The 15,534-nt window shown below is 41.1% G+C and overlaps 1 protein-coding gene across 1 annotated transcript; it reads right to left on the bottom strand.

Annotated features, from left to right (window-relative positions):
• Positions 1-13,604: 13,604 nt before the first annotated feature.
• LOC135112904 (uncharacterized) lies at positions 13,605-13,943 on the bottom strand. Its single transcript, XM_064027854.1, has one exon. It carries the CDS (start codon positions 13,941-13,943, stop codon positions 13,605-13,607), a length of 339 nt encoding a protein of 112 aa, XP_063883924.1.
• Between the last annotated feature and the right edge of the window lie 1,591 nt (positions 13,944-15,534).

The raw sequence follows: 15,534 nt of genomic DNA, 5'->3' as shown, positions 1-15,534 counted from the left end.
CTCTTTATCATTCACTCTCGGTATTCGGGTTTCAAAAGTATTTTCGTAAATGGTGATACTCTCTTTCTTATACAGACTCGTTTTTCGGGTTTCATAAGTATCTCACAAAATGCTGATACCATTTTTCTCATTCAAACTCGGATCATGGGTTTCATAAGTATCTCCTAAAATGGCGATACCCTGTTTTTCGTTTAAACTTGTTTTTTAGGTTCATAGGTTTCATAAGTATCACCCAAAATGGCCATACCCTGTTGTTCATTCAAACTCGTTTTTTGGGTTTTATCAGTATCTCCCTGTTTCTCATTAAAACATGGAACATGGATTTCATAAGTATCTCCCAAAATGGCGATACACTGTCATTGAAACTTGATTTTCAGGTTTCATAACGTCTTCTTCTGCAGCTGATCCCATGTTCATATGGGGTCGCTGTTCCTCACTAGTCTTCTCCACAAGGCTCTGTTCCAAACCTCCTCTCCACTCAATCCTCTCTCCCTCAGGTCCGCTCCAATGCTATCTTTCCACCTTTTCTATGGTCTGCTACGTCGTCTTCTTCCCTCCACTTCCATATCCAATATCCTTCTGCCGACATACCCTTCTTCTCGCCTTTTGATTCTTCTTCTCGCCTCGTTCCTTGTAGGCTGATTAATCATAGATAAAAAAAAAAAAAAAGGGGAAGGGGTATTATGGATATCAGTATAGCCATTTTTCTCAAATTGGGTCTTTAATCTTTGGAATGTCATACCTTAGTGGCACACTAAGGTGGCACACCCTGGTGATAAGCTGTAAGAATACTGACATGTACACAAGGGACAATTCACCCAGTGCTCACAACACACTTTCCACAGTATTTTAATTACACTTTGTTATTGTATAAGTGATCCCCAATACTGTGGCATGTTGGCTATTTATTTCTGGGTCAATTACATATGTTTTTTTTTCATTTTGAGATAGTATTTTTCTCCAGAAATTATAACTGATCCAGCCTGACCATACATACCCTAACCCAACCCAAACCTAACCATAAACATTTGGTTATTGTTCCGTATATGACTGCCACTATTTTTCTTCACCATTATTTATTTTGCTTAAAAACAGTTTTTTTTTTTGGACACTTTTTTTGGGAGGGTGGGGGGCAAAATATTTAAAATCTAACCAAACCTAAGCAAAGCTAAGCTAAGCCAGGGTTGCCATTTATCCCAAAATTATTCTTGTAGGCAAGTAAAAAGTTTTTTACAGGCAGGTTTTTTTGAGTGTGTGTGTGTGGGGGAGATACCCTAGGGGGTGTCTGGGAGCATGTTCCCCCAGGAAAATTATAAAAATTATATACACTGAGATGAATTCTGAGGATTTTAAATTGCCAAAAATTGACATGTATATACCCCATTCCGGCTTAATGTGTAGGATTTTCCTAAAACTGAACTGTATTTTTTTCAGTAAATTTGGTAGGTATTCGCTTGTTGGCTGCAGACGTAGTGATAAAAAAAAAAAAAAAATGAAAATAAGCAGGAAAAATATGATTGTTTTCGTATGAGTAATTACGTTCTAATAAATAATATGTAGACAAGAATGTTCGTGAAACTGCTTCAAGTTAAGTTAGGTATAGCTCACTGTCCCCTGATCAATGCTGGCAAGTTAAAATTAATCTTTGATCTGAAAATACATATCCCAATACACCACACGTATATGAACAAGTCAAATTATGTAGTATGTATGTATTGACAAATTAGAAGCTCCTAGGTACTTGAAAAGTTATAGTTATTAACAAATTGAAAATGAGAAGCACTAAGCTAACCTAACCTAACCAAACCAAACCTGGTAAAAATATAACTGATCTGTACGGTCTATTACGGAGACACTATGCTTGCGTGACCAAAATCTGATGCTTTTTCTTTTCAAGATTCTGACATTCTGACATTCTGACATAAATTTTTAAACATAAATCGGACTGAAATTATAAAAAAAATGTGCAACTACTTAGTGAAAAACAACTGTTACATCAATCCGCCACTTGTATCAAAATTTAAGATTATATATATATATATATATATATATATATATATATATATATATATATATATATATATATATATATATATATATATATATATATATATATATATATATATATATATATATATATATATATATATATATATATATATATATATATATACATTTTTTTTTTTTTTCAGACCAAGTGAGAACGAAGTACAACCTTCGCACTTACTTCATGAAGGAGTACCGCAAAGTGCAAGCAACCCCAAGTGGATCAGGTGGTCAGTATACTTCAAAGTGGGAGTTATTTGATATTATGTCTTTTTTGATGGACACATTAAATAACTATACCACAAAGGCCAGTGATTTCTTCACTGCAGAGGTAAGCACAGCGCCATAATGTTGTAATTTTGGTGGGTGGATTACAAATGTATCAGCAGTTGGTACCTTTGATCAATCAAGAAAACTCTCCTTCATAGTTTAGAGGAATAATGTTAAATACTACTACTCCCGTAACACGTATGACAACAGAGTAATTATTGCCTTGAGGCAAATAAACCATTTCATGTTGATATTAGATATTGTTATTGTAGTGCCAAAAACTAAAGACAGATCAAGAAGTGGAAACCATGAATATTCCTGATGATATTTACATGTGGATGGTTGCCATATTTACACATATCGGTCACATCTACCTCTCCATCTATCCTCCAACTCTCATATAATCTTAGTTTTATTCTTTTCTCTCTAGGCAAACGTGTCACTGGACAACTGTTCCATCCTCATTCATGAAGATGGGACACATGAGCCATGCGTAATATCCGCCAGCAGCTGTTCAAGTGATTAATTTGTATATTCTCCTACCCCGTCGCTATCCTGTACTACCTCATTACCTCCATCATTACCTGAAGGTAGTGCAACCCAGCTACAGCTACCTTCAGTGGCAGGCAGTGAATTACTGTCAACAAAAGGAATGCCACTTGCGTCCTCCTGTGGTACTACAACAGTGACTAAGAAGGAGAGGAATGACATGAGTGACATAGACGATAACTGCAGAGAAGCCCTACGAAACCTCAAACAGACTCCTCAAGAAAAAGACGATTTCAGCGCATGTTTTGCCAGGGTGGTCGATCACTGGATGCGCGACTTACCTGCTGTTGAAAAGATATCAGCAGCCTTCAAGATAATGGAGGTCATGAAGAGTCACGATTTTTGTTAATAGGTAAAGTCGGGTAAAATGCAAAAGGAATAAAACTATCCCAAATCAAGCATGTTTTATTTCATCACAAAAACCTAAGGACATTTTTCAGAAAAGTAAATACTGAATTATGTTGGCTCCCTTTATGTAAAAAAAGTTAGTTGATATTAATAATAATGTTGAAAAGGTAGCAGAGAAAGTATGAAGGCATGTAAGTTTATACAAGGGCAGCAATTGTTGGGATAAGGCTTACAGAATTTCTAAGTAAGCAGTAATACTCCCTTACTCATTACCAATACCAGGAACAAAAAAAAAAAAAAAAAAAAATTTACAGTATGGAAAACCTTAAGCAAACTATAATTCATCTTATTAATGAGAATAACCTTACTCCAAAATATTTATGTCCTAGCCTTAGCAACTAAATTTATCCAATTGAAATTAATCCTAGTATCACAAATAAACTTAATCAAGACTATAAAACTTATATTAAAAACTTAATCCAGACTATAACAAAACTTATAAAAAAAAAAAAAAAACAATCTAGACTATAAAAAAAAAAGGAGGGGAAGGGAAAGTTCGTGCCCACATTGGGTATCTCAGCAAATATGTATACATACATAAAATTCCTGTTTACAGATATATATAAGAATAAGAATTAGTGCATGTGAATTCTCTCTGCTTGCCATGCGACACTTCCTTCATTATTGAAATATTCTTCAAATGTTTACCGCACCATCTTAACATCATTACTGTGACCTCGACCAATGGGTGGTAATCTCTGAAATGCTTCATGTCTATGCTCTCCATGTGAGTTGTGTGATGGTGCATGCTTTTTTTTCGGAATCTACCCGTAGGTAATTATGGAGTAATGCAGTGGCAAAAGCTATATCTTTAACATTCTTAGGAGATGTGTTAATGTGTAAATCTGAAATCTTCCAGCCATAATCCCAAAAGGATTTTCAGATGTACGCCTTGCACGTGACAGATGATAGTTGAAAACTAGCTTCTCATTAGGTAGATCTTTCCCGGGATATGGCTTTATGAGGTATGTTTTCAGAGGAGAGGCATCATCACCAACTATTACAAAAGGACACTGTCTCCTGGTGAATGGAATAGGTGTAGGAGGTGTAATATTTATTATGTTTTTCTCAATAGCATCTCTAAGGCCACAACTTTCCCACATTCCAACATCACTAGCTTGACCACTAGCTCCTACATCAACACACATGAATTTGTAGCTGGCATCCACCCATATAGCCATCATGATGAGACTAAAATGGCCCTTATAATCATAATATTCAGACCCAGAACGTGGTGGCTTAGAAATAAGAACTCTCTTCCCATCCAAACCCCCAATGCACATGGGAAAATTCCGCCTTGCATAGTACTGGCTGGAAACATGCTGCCACACACTTTGGTTTCTTGGAAGGTGAAGGTACTGTGGCTGCAGAACTTGGTAGATGGCTCCATATACTTCAGGTATAATTGAAGAGATAAGGTTGTGGCTGATGCAAAATTGGCATGCAAGTCAAACTTGAGATTCCCCTGAAATCACAGTTTGTAGGAGGAAGCAGGAGACACCTGCCGAAACGATAATTACTCCCAGTGAGGTCTAAAGCACTGTTCAGTGGGTGCTGTGTGTCATTAAACCCAGCTGTGACCTCACTGAACATTTCCCTTTGCGTCTCACAACACAATGGGGCGGTCACAGCCTACCCTCTAAAGACAACTCTCTTCCACACAGAACTACAAGCACCTAATAACACACACACCCTTCACTCAAAAATTATAAAATTACCATGGCGACTCTTACACCAGCCTCGGAGTCCCCATCTGGGGAGGGGACCATAAATGTCCCCAGGTCAGACTGCCTTTCTGTCCACGACCCTAAGTGTCTTGACACCCCCCTCAACTTTTTTTTCATTAACTTCTGCAACATTCGCGGTCTAAGATCTAATTTTCAATCTGTAGACCACCTCTTCTCTTCTAAACCTCATCTTCTTTTCCTCACTGAAACTCAGGTGTCTAAGGCAACTGACAGTAGCCCCTTTTCTGTTCCCTCCTACTTTCTCTATCCTCATTTTCGATCCAAAGCTGGATGCTGCGTTTATGTGCACAATGATTTAACCTGATCTCGTGCCCACGTTCTCGAATCTTCCGAGTTTTCCACCATCTGGCTACGACTACAGAGTCACTCTCATACTAAATTTATCTGTGCTGTATACCTCTCACCTAACTCCTCTGACTATAAGAAATTCTTTGACTACTTAACTTCCAAAGTGGAGGACATTCTGACACTCTTCCCTTTCGCAGAGATCTCCATTCTTGGAGACTTCAATGTTCACCACCAGATTTGGCCTTCCTCTTCCTTCACTGACCATCCTGGTAAACTAGCCTACAACTTTGCTATCCTCCATGACCTAGAGCAATTGGTGCAACACCCTACTCGTATTCCTGACCGTCTTGGAGATACGCCCACCATTCTTGACCTTTTCCTGACCTCTAAACCTTCTGCTTATGCTGTCACCCTTTTTTCTCCGTTGGGCTCCTCCGATCACAATCTCATATCTTTATCTTGTCCTATTACTCCAATCCGTCCTCAGGATCCCTCTAAGCGAACGAAGGTGCCTCTCTCGTTTTGCCTCTGCTAGTTGGGGGGACCTGAGGAGGTATTTTGCTGATTTTTCTTGGAATGACTACTGCTTCCATGTCAGAGACACGTCTTTGTGTGCTAAACGCATAACAGAGGTGATAGTGTCTGGCATGGAGGCGTACATTCCTCACTCTTTTTCTCGTCCTAAACCTTCTAAACCTTGGTTTAACACAGCTTGTTCTCGTGCTATACATGACAAAGAGGTGGCCCACAAAAGGTACTTAAGCCTTCCATCACCAGAATCTCATGCACTTTATATTTTTGACCGGAACCATGCCAAGTGGTTCCAGCTAGCCAAAAACTCCTTCATTCACAGAAAATGTCAAAACCTTTCAAGATCTAACTCCCCTCCTGATTTTTGACATCTAGCCAAAAATATCTCCAATAACTTTGCTTCTTCTTCTTTCCCTTTTTTATTTAAACCAGATGGCACCACTGCTATCACATCTATTTCTAAAGCTGAACTCTTCGTTCAAACCTTTGCTAAAATCTCTACCTTGGACGATTCTGGGCGTGTTCCTCCCTCTCCTCCAACCTCTGACTACTTCATGCCACGCATTAAAATTCTTCGCAATGATGTTTCCCATGCCCTCGTTGGCCTAAACCCTCGGAAGGCTTATGGACCTGATGGGGTCCCTCCTATTGTTCTGCGAAACTGTGCCTCCGTGCTTGCACCTTGCCTAGTCAAACTCCTTTAGCTCTGTCTGTCAACATCTACCTTTCCTTCATGCTGGAAGTTTGCCTACATTCAACCTGTTCCTAAAAAGGATGACCGTTCTAATCCCTCAAACTACCGTCCTATTGCTTTAATTTCCTGCCTATCTAAAGTTTTTGAATCTGTTCTCAACAGGAAGAGTCTTAAACATCTATCACTTCATTACCTTCTATCTGATCACCAGTATGGGTCCCGTCAAGGCCGCTCTACTGGTGATCTTCTGGCTTTTATATCTTCTGGCTTCTGCTCTTTTAGAGATTTTGGTGAAACTTTTGCTGTTGTCTTGGACATATCAAAAGCTTTTGATAGAGTCTGGCACAAAGCTTTGATTTCCAAACTACCCTCCTACGGTTTCTATTCTTCTCTCTGTAACTTCATCTCAAGTTTCCTTTCTGACCGTTCTATTACTGCTGTGGTAGACGGTCACTATTCTCCTATATCTATTAACAGTGGTGTTCCTCAGGGTTCTGTCCTGTCACCCACTCTCTTCTTATTATTCATTAATGATCTTCTAAACCAAACTTCTTGTTCTATCCACTCCTACGCTGATGATACCAACCCTTCAGGAGGTAAATATTTCACGGAGGGAAGCCACAGAACGCTTGACTTCTGATCTTTCTAAAATTTCTGATTGGGGCACAGCAAACTTGGTATTGTTCAATGCCTCAAAAACTCAATTCCTCCATCTATCAACTCGACACAACCTTCCAGACAACTATCCCCTCTTCTTCAATGACACTCAACTGTCCCCCTCTTCTACACTGAACATCCTCGGTCTGTCCTTTACTTATAATCTGAACTGGAAACTTCACATCTCATCTCTAGCTAAAACAGCTTCTATGAAGTTAGGTGTTCTGAGAGGTCTCCGCCAGTTTTTCTCACCCTCTGTACAAGGGCCTTATCCGTCCATGTATGGAGTATGCTTCACATGTCTGGGGGGGTTCCACTCATACTGCTCTACTAGACAGGGTGGAAACAAAAGCTTTTCGTCTCATCGACTCCTCTCCTCTAACTGACTGTCTTCAGCATCTCTCTCACCGACGCAATGTTGCATATCTAGCTGTCTTTTACCGCTGTTTTCATGCTAACTGCTCTTCTGATCCTGCTAACTGCATGTCAGTTGTTTTTGTTGCAAATCGTAAGACTTTGTGGTTGGGGGGAGGGATTAAAAAAAAAAAACTTGATTTGCGGGGAAAAAAACAGCTACATTTATTAAAAGCAGGCCGAAATCTACCAGAAAAAAAAAAAAAGTTTTGTCCAGAAAAGAGATGGTGACGTATTTGTAAATAAATACCATTATTTCTATGATTAAGCCCTACTTTTCATTGAAACTAACCTGTGGCCAAGTAACGAAGTGTTAATGCCAAACGCTCTCCTGCAGGGACAGCCTTCCTCACCCTGGTGTCACTACTGGCAATAAGAGGTGTCACTAACTCCAGAAGTCTGTGGTACTGGCTCTTGTTCAACCTGATCCAATTCTCGTCATTCTTTAAACTCAGCTCTTTTAACAGCCTGTGGCACACACTTTCTCTTTCCAGACGACCCAACCATGAGCGCATTCATGCACGCTTTTTGGCTTCTTTAGCTCGTCTGTCTCACAATATACAATATTAGTTTCAGAGCAGCGTATCTTTGCCGCAGCGTGGACTCCATGTTTGTTTACACTCCTTGGTCTGTGCCAACAGAAAGTTTCAGACGAAACACCGTTTGTGTGTGACAGGCAGCAGTCAAGATATCGACGATTTTCAGAAAAACGACGGAAAAAGTTGACGAAAAAAGTGCTAGTGTGACACCCCCTTTAACATTCTCATCTCAGCAACCCCCAACTTATTCTCCTGTGCTTTCTTTATTGGCCACGTCTCTGCACCATATAACAATGCGGGTCTAACCACCGATTTGAACACTTTCCCCTTTACTCTGGCACTAATTTTTCGGTTACAGACCACTCCAGTTGTTCTTTTCCAATTCTTTCAACCCGATTGGATACGGTGAATGATCTCTCCATCCAGGCTGCCGTCCGCTGATATATGAGAGCCCAAGTATCTAAACTCCTTGACACTTTAACTTTATATCTTTCATCCATACTTCGCTCTCCTGTCGACCATTAAAATTCACATACTCCGTCTTCTCCCTGGTAATTTTCAAGCCCCTCCCTTCCATTGCTCCTCGCCATCTCTCCAACTTTCTCTCTACCCCATCTCTACTTTCATCCACCAAGACGATGTCATCCGCGAACAACACGGTCCACGGTGCCTCCTCCTTTATATTTTGAACATTATCATCCATGAGTAGGTTGAACAGATATGAGCTCAGAGAGGATTCCTGGTGCAGACCCACTCTCACACAGAACTCTGTTGTTCCGACACTGTTCCTTATCCCCGTCCTTGAGCCTTCGTTCATGTCCTGGATCACTCTCACATACTTCTATGATGCTCCTTTACTTCTCATACTAGCCCAAACTTCCTGGCGTGGTACTCTATCATAAGCTTTTTCCTTAACTCTCTTTGCTTCTCCCCATACCTCTCCAGTAGTTGTCGTAGCGCAAAGATTGCATCGGTAGTACTTCTCCCCGGCATAAATCCAAATTGTTCGTTTCCCATCTGTGTTTCTCCCCTTACTCTTCTCTCAATTATCCTTTCGTACAGTTCACTGTATGCGACATTAATTTAATTCCTCTGTAATTTTTACAGTCCTGTATGCCTTCTTTCTCCTTATATATTGGGACAATATCGCTGCATCTCCATGCATTTGGGATTTTCTCCTTCTCATAGATCTTATTTACCAACCAACACAGCCACTCAAGTCCTTCCTCATCTAAACTCTTCCACACTTCTACAGGTATGTTATCCGGCCCTGTTGCCTTCCCATCGTTCATCCTCCTCAATGTTTGTTTGACTTCCTCCCTTGAAATTGCTGTTGTTCTCCTGTCATTTGGTTCCCCATCCTCTAACACTCCGCTTAGGTTTTCCTCATTCAAAAGTGCCTTGAAATATTCTTTCCATCGCTCTCTTATTTAATTGTCATCAATTAGAACTATTCCTTCCTTATTTTAACCTTCTTGATATGCGTAAAATCCTTTGTTGACTTTTCTCTCTGTCTTGCTAGTGCAAATATCCTCTTCTCACCTACCCTGGTCTCCAATTTATCGTACATGTCTTCCCTTGCTCAAGCTTTCGCTTGTGCTACTGATCTCTTTGCTTCTTTATTTGCTTCTCTGTAAGCTCATTCTGCTTCTTCATTTCCTATTCTGTCATACATTTTCTTTGCCTCCTTCTTTGCCTTAACTTTCTCTCTCACCTCATTATTCCACAACCAAGATTCATTATCCTGTGGGGGGTCCTTGCCTGATGTTTTCCCACATACTTCTTCCCCTATCTCAATTATGTGCCTGCTGTTTGTTGTCTACATTGTGTCTGGATCTTCAGCTTCTACCATCCTGTCCAGCACTTTGATTTTAAACTCCGCTTTCAATTCCTCATCCTTCAACCTCACCACTTAATTCTTGATGTTCGTTGTTGTCTACCCCTTCTTTCCTCTTTCATCTGGAAGTCTATCACGATCAGCCTGTATTGAAGTGCAACACTCTCGCCATTGATAACCTTAAAATTCTTTATTTCCTTCAAGTTATTACTCCTACACATTAAGAAATCGATCTGACTTTTCCTTCCTCCACTGCAATATGTCCGCATCTGATTTTCCTGTTCCTTATAAAAAGTATTCAAGATTGCCATGTCGAAAGCCACTGCAAAATCCACCACCTTTTCACCTTCTTCATTTCTTTCTCCCACACCCCATCCCCCATGTATTCTCTCAATAACATTTCTATTTCTTCCCACATGGCCATTCAGATCACCCCTAAGGATGACTCTCTCTTCCTCACCCATCCCAGTGATTTGTGCATCCATCTTTTTTTTTTTTTTTATGTAGGAAGGATACTGGCCAAGGGCAACAAAAATCTAATAAAAAAAAATGCCCACTGAAATGCCAGTCCCATAAAGGGGTCAAAGCAGTGGTCAAAAATTGGTGGATAAGTGTCTTGAAACCTCCCTCTTGAAGGAATTCAAGTCATAGGAAGGTGGAAATACAGAAGCAGGCAGGGAGTTCCAGAGTTTACCAGAGAAAGGGATGAATGATTGAGAATACTGGTTAACTCTTGCGTTAGAGAGGTGGACAGAATAGGGGTGAGAGAGAAGAAAGTCTTGTGCAGCGACGCCGCGGAAGAAGGGGAGGCATGCAGTTAGCAAGATCAAGAGAGCAGTTAGCATGAAAATAGCGGTAGAAGACAGCTAGATATGCAACATTGCTGCGGTGAGAGAGAGGCTGAAGACAGTCAGTTAGAGGAGAGGAGTTGATGAGACGAAAAGCTTTTGATTCCACCCTGTCTAGAAGAGCAGTATGAGTGGAACGCCCCCCAGACATGTGAAGCATACTCCATGCATGGACGGATAAGGCCCTTGTACAGAGTTAGCAGCTGGGGGGGGGGGTGAGAAAAACTGGCGGAGACGTCTCAGAACACCTAGCTTCATAGAAGCTGTTTTAGCTAGAGATGAGATGTGAAGTTTCCAGTTCAGATTATAAGTAAAGGACAGACCGAGCATGTTCAGTGTAGAAGAGGGGGACAGCTGAGTGTCATTGAAGAAGAGGGGATAGTTGTCTGGAAGGTTGTGTCGAGTTGATAGATGGAGGAATTGAGTTTTTGAGGCATTGAACAATACCAGGTTTGCTCTGCCCCAATCAGAAATTTTAGAAAGATCAGAAGTTAGGCGTTCTGTGGCTTCCCTGCGTGATATGTTTACCTCCTGAAGGGTTGGACGTCTATGAAAAGATGTGGAAAAGTGCAGGGTGGTATCATCAGCGTAGGAGTGGATAGGACAAGAAGTTTGGTTTAGAAGATCATTAATGAATAATAAGAAGAGAGTGGGTGACAGGACAGAACCCTGAGGAACACCACTGTTAATAGATTTAGGAGAAGAACAGTGACCGTCTACCACAGCAGCAATAGAACGGTCAGAAAGGAAACTTGAGATGAAGTTACAGAGGGAAGGATAGAAACCGTAAGAGGGTAGTTTGGAAATCAAAGCTTTGTGCCAGACTCTATCAAAGGCTTTTGATATGTCCAAGGCAACAGCAAAAGTTTCACCAAAATCTCTAAAGTGATAGATGTTTAAGAATCTTCCTGTTGAGGATAGATTCAAGAACTTTAGATAAGCAGGAAATTAAAGCAATAGGACGGTAGTTTGAGGGATTAGAGCGGTCACCCTTTTTAGGAACAGGTTGAATGTAGGCAAACTTCCAGCAAGAAGGAAAGGTAGATGTTGACAGACAGAGCTGAAAGAGTTTGACTAGGCAAGGTGCAAGCACGGAGGCACAGTTTCGGAGAACAATAGGAGGGATCCCATCAGGTCCATAAGCCTTCCGAGGGTTTAGGCCAGCGAGGGCATGGAAAACATCATTGCAAAGAATTTTAATAAGTGGCATGAAGTAGTCAGAGGGTGGAGGAGAGGGAGGAACACGCCCAGAATCGTCCAAGGTAGAGATTTTAGCAAATGTTTGAGCAAAGTTCAGCTTTAGAAATAGATGTGATAGCAGTGGTGCCATCTGGTTGAAGTAGAGGAGGGAAAGAAGAAGAAGCAAAGTTATTGGAGATATTTTTGGCTAGATGCCAGAAATCACGAGGGGAGTTATATCTTGAAAGGTTTTGACATTTTCTGTTAATGAAGGAGTTTTTGGCTAGTTGGAGAACAGACTTGGCATGGTTCCGGGCAGAAATATAAAGTGCATGAGATTCTGGTGATGGAAGGCTTAAGTACCTTTTGTGGGCCACCTCTTTGTCATGTATAGCACGAGAACAAGCTGTGTTAAACCAAGGTTTAGAAGGTTTAGGACGAGAAAAAGAGTGAGGAATGTACGCCTCCATGCCAGACACTATCACCTCTGTTATGCGCTCAGCACACAAAGACGGGTCTCTGACACGGAAGCAGTAGTCATTCCAAGGAAAATCAGCGAAATACCTCCTCAGGTCCCCCCAACTAGCAGAGGCAAAACGCCAGAGGCACCTTCGCTTAGGGGGATCCTGAGGAGGGATTGGAGTGATAGGACAAGATAAAGATATGAGATTGTGATCGGAGGATCCCAACGGAGAAGAAAGGGTGACAGCATAAGCAGAAGGATTAGAGGTCAGGAAAAGGTCAAGAATGTTGGGCGTATCTCCAAGCCGGTCAGGAATACGAGTAGGGTGTTGCACCAATTACTCTAGGTCATGGAGGATAGCAAAGTTGTAGGCTAGTTCACCAGGATGGTCAGTGAAGGGAGAGGAAAGCCAAAGCTGGTGGTGAACATTGAAGTCTCCAAGAATGGAGATCTCTGCAAAAGGGAAGAGGGTCAGAATGTCCTCCACTTTGGAAGTTAAGTAGTCAAAGAATTTCTTATAGTCAGAGGAGTTAGGAGAGAGGTATACAGCACAGATAAATTTAGTATGAGAATGACTCTGTAGTCGTAGCCAGATGGTGGAAAACTCGGAAGATTCAAGAGCGTGGGCACGAGAGCAGGTTAAGTCATTGCGCACATAAACGCAGCATCCAGCTTTGGATCGAAAATGAGGATAGAGAAAGTAGGAGGGAACAGAAAAGGGGCTACTGTCAGTTGCCTCAGACACCTGAGTTTCAGTGAGGAAAAGAAGATGAGGTTTAGAAGAGGAGAGGTGGTGTTCTACAGATTGAAAATTAGATCTTAGACCGCGAATGTTGCAGAAGTTAATGAAGAAAAAGTTGAGGGGAGTGTCAAGACACTTAGGGTCGTCGACAGAAAGGCAGTCCGACCTGGGGACATTTATGGTCCCCTCCCCAGATGGGGACTCCGAGGCTGGTGTAGGAGTCGCCATGATTTAAAAATTTTTGAGTGAAGGGTGTGTGTGTTATTAGGTGCTTGTAGTTTTGTGTGGAGGAAGAGAGTTGTCTTTAGAGGGCAGGCTGTGACTGACCCCTTGTGTTGTGAGACACAAATGGAAACGTTCAGTGAGGTCACAGCTGGGTTTAATGTTAAGTTCACATCTGTTCCCAAAAATCCTCTTTCTCCTCAATGCTACAGCAGACTTGTGGTGCGTAGGCACTGATGATGTTAACTGTGACTTTTCTATACATTAGCTCAATGCTCATTACTCTGTCACTACACCTGTTTACATTCACAATGTGTTTCTTCCACACAGCATTCAATACCACTCCCACACCTCCTTTTTCTTCCTTCTTTGCTCCAATGTAAAAGAGCTTGTACTCATCTCCCACATCTCTGGCCTTGTTACCTCGCCATCTGGTCTCCTGGACACAAAGGATGTTAATATTTCTCCTCTTCATCACATCCGCTACTTCTCTACTCCTTCCCGTCATGCTCCCCACATTTAAGGAACCAACTCTTTCAGCTATCTTCTTTAGCCGTGCCCGCCCAGGACATGATAACCTTCTCCCACTTATCGCAGCAGCAAGGCGAGGCTCCTTCGCGTCGCATACAGGGGACGTCCTAGCTGTATTCTCATACTCTTGACTTCGTTCCATGGTTCCTCATTCAAATTCGCATTTCAGGTTTCATAAGGATCACCTAAAATGTCGATACCCTTTTTTTCATTGAAACTCGGTTTTCGGGTTTTATGGTTCAAAATGGTGATATCCTGTATTTCATTCAAACTCGTTTTTCCCGTTTCATAAGCATCTCCTAAAATGCCAGTACCCTGTTTCTCATTCAAACTCGGTTTTCGGGTTTCAAAAGAATCTCCCAAAATGGCGATAACCTTTTTCTCCTTCAAACTTAGTTTTTAGGTTTCATAAGCATCTCCCAAAATGGCGATGCCATGTTTGTCATTGAAACTCGGTTTATATTTTATAAGTATTTCCCAAAATAGCAAAACCCTGTTTCTCATTCAAACTCAGTTTTTGGGTTCATTAATTTCATAAATATCACCCAATATTTGCGATACACTATTTTCTCGGGTTTCATCTACCAAAATGGTGATACACTTTTCCTCATCAAAACTTGGTTTTCACGTTTTATAAATATATCCCAAAATGGTGATACCTTGTTTCCCATCCAAAGTCAGTTTTCGTGATTCATATGTATCTCTCAAAACGGTGATACCTTTTTTCCTCATTCAAACTCAGTTTATTAGTTTAATAAATATCTCCCAAAATGGCGATACCCTGTTTTTTATTCAAACTCGGTTTTCGGAAATCATAACCATCTCCCAAATAAGCAATACCCTGTTTTACATTCAAACTCAGTTTTCAGGTTTCATAAGGATCTCCCAAAATAGCAATACCTTGCTTCTCATCCATACTCGGTTTTCAGATTTTAAAAGTATATCCCAAAATGGCGATTTCCTTCTTTCTCATCCAAACTCGTTTTTTGGGTTTCATATGTATCTCTCAAATTGGTGATACCCTTTTTCTCATTGAAACTCTCTTGATTGGTCTTCTTTCCCTTCCTCTATTTCAACCAGATGGCACCACTGCTATCACATCTATTTCTTAAGCTGAACTCTTTGCTCAAACCTTTCCCAAAAACTCTACCTTGGACGATTCTGGGCTTGTTCCTCCCTCTCCTCCACCCTCTGACTATTTCATGCCACCTATTAAAATTCTTCGCAATGATGTTTTCCATGCCCTCGCTGGCCTAAACCCTCGGAAGGCTTATGGACCTGATGGGGTCCCTCCTATTGTTCTCTGAAACTGTGCCTCCGTGCTTGCACCTTGCCTAGTCAAACTCTTTCAGCTCTGTCTGTCAACATCTACCTTTCCTTCTTGCTGGAAGTTTGCCTACATTCAACCTGATCCTAAAAAGGGTGACCGTTCTAATCCCTCAAACTACCGTCCTATTGCTTTAATTTCCTGCCTATCTAAAGTTTTTGAATCTATCGCCAACAGGAACATTCTTAAACATCTATCACTTCACAACCTTCTATCTGATCGCCAGTATGGGTTCCGTCAA

This window comes from Scylla paramamosain, chromosome 24, assembly GCF_035594125.1.
Source record: "Scylla paramamosain isolate STU-SP2022 chromosome 24, ASM3559412v1, whole genome shotgun sequence".
In the NCBI taxonomy this organism is placed as follows: domain Eukaryota; kingdom Metazoa; phylum Arthropoda; class Malacostraca; order Decapoda; family Portunidae; genus Scylla; species Scylla paramamosain.
The sequence above is the reverse complement of the archived record's forward strand: the minus strand, read 5'-3'. Positions and strand labels throughout refer to the sequence as shown.

What these genes read in the sequence shown, in the direction of transcription:
- LOC135112904 (XM_064027854.1), bottom strand. Translation starts at nt 13,943, where the DNA reads ATGACGGGAAGGAGTAGAGAAGTAGCGGATGTGATGAAGAGGAGAAAT.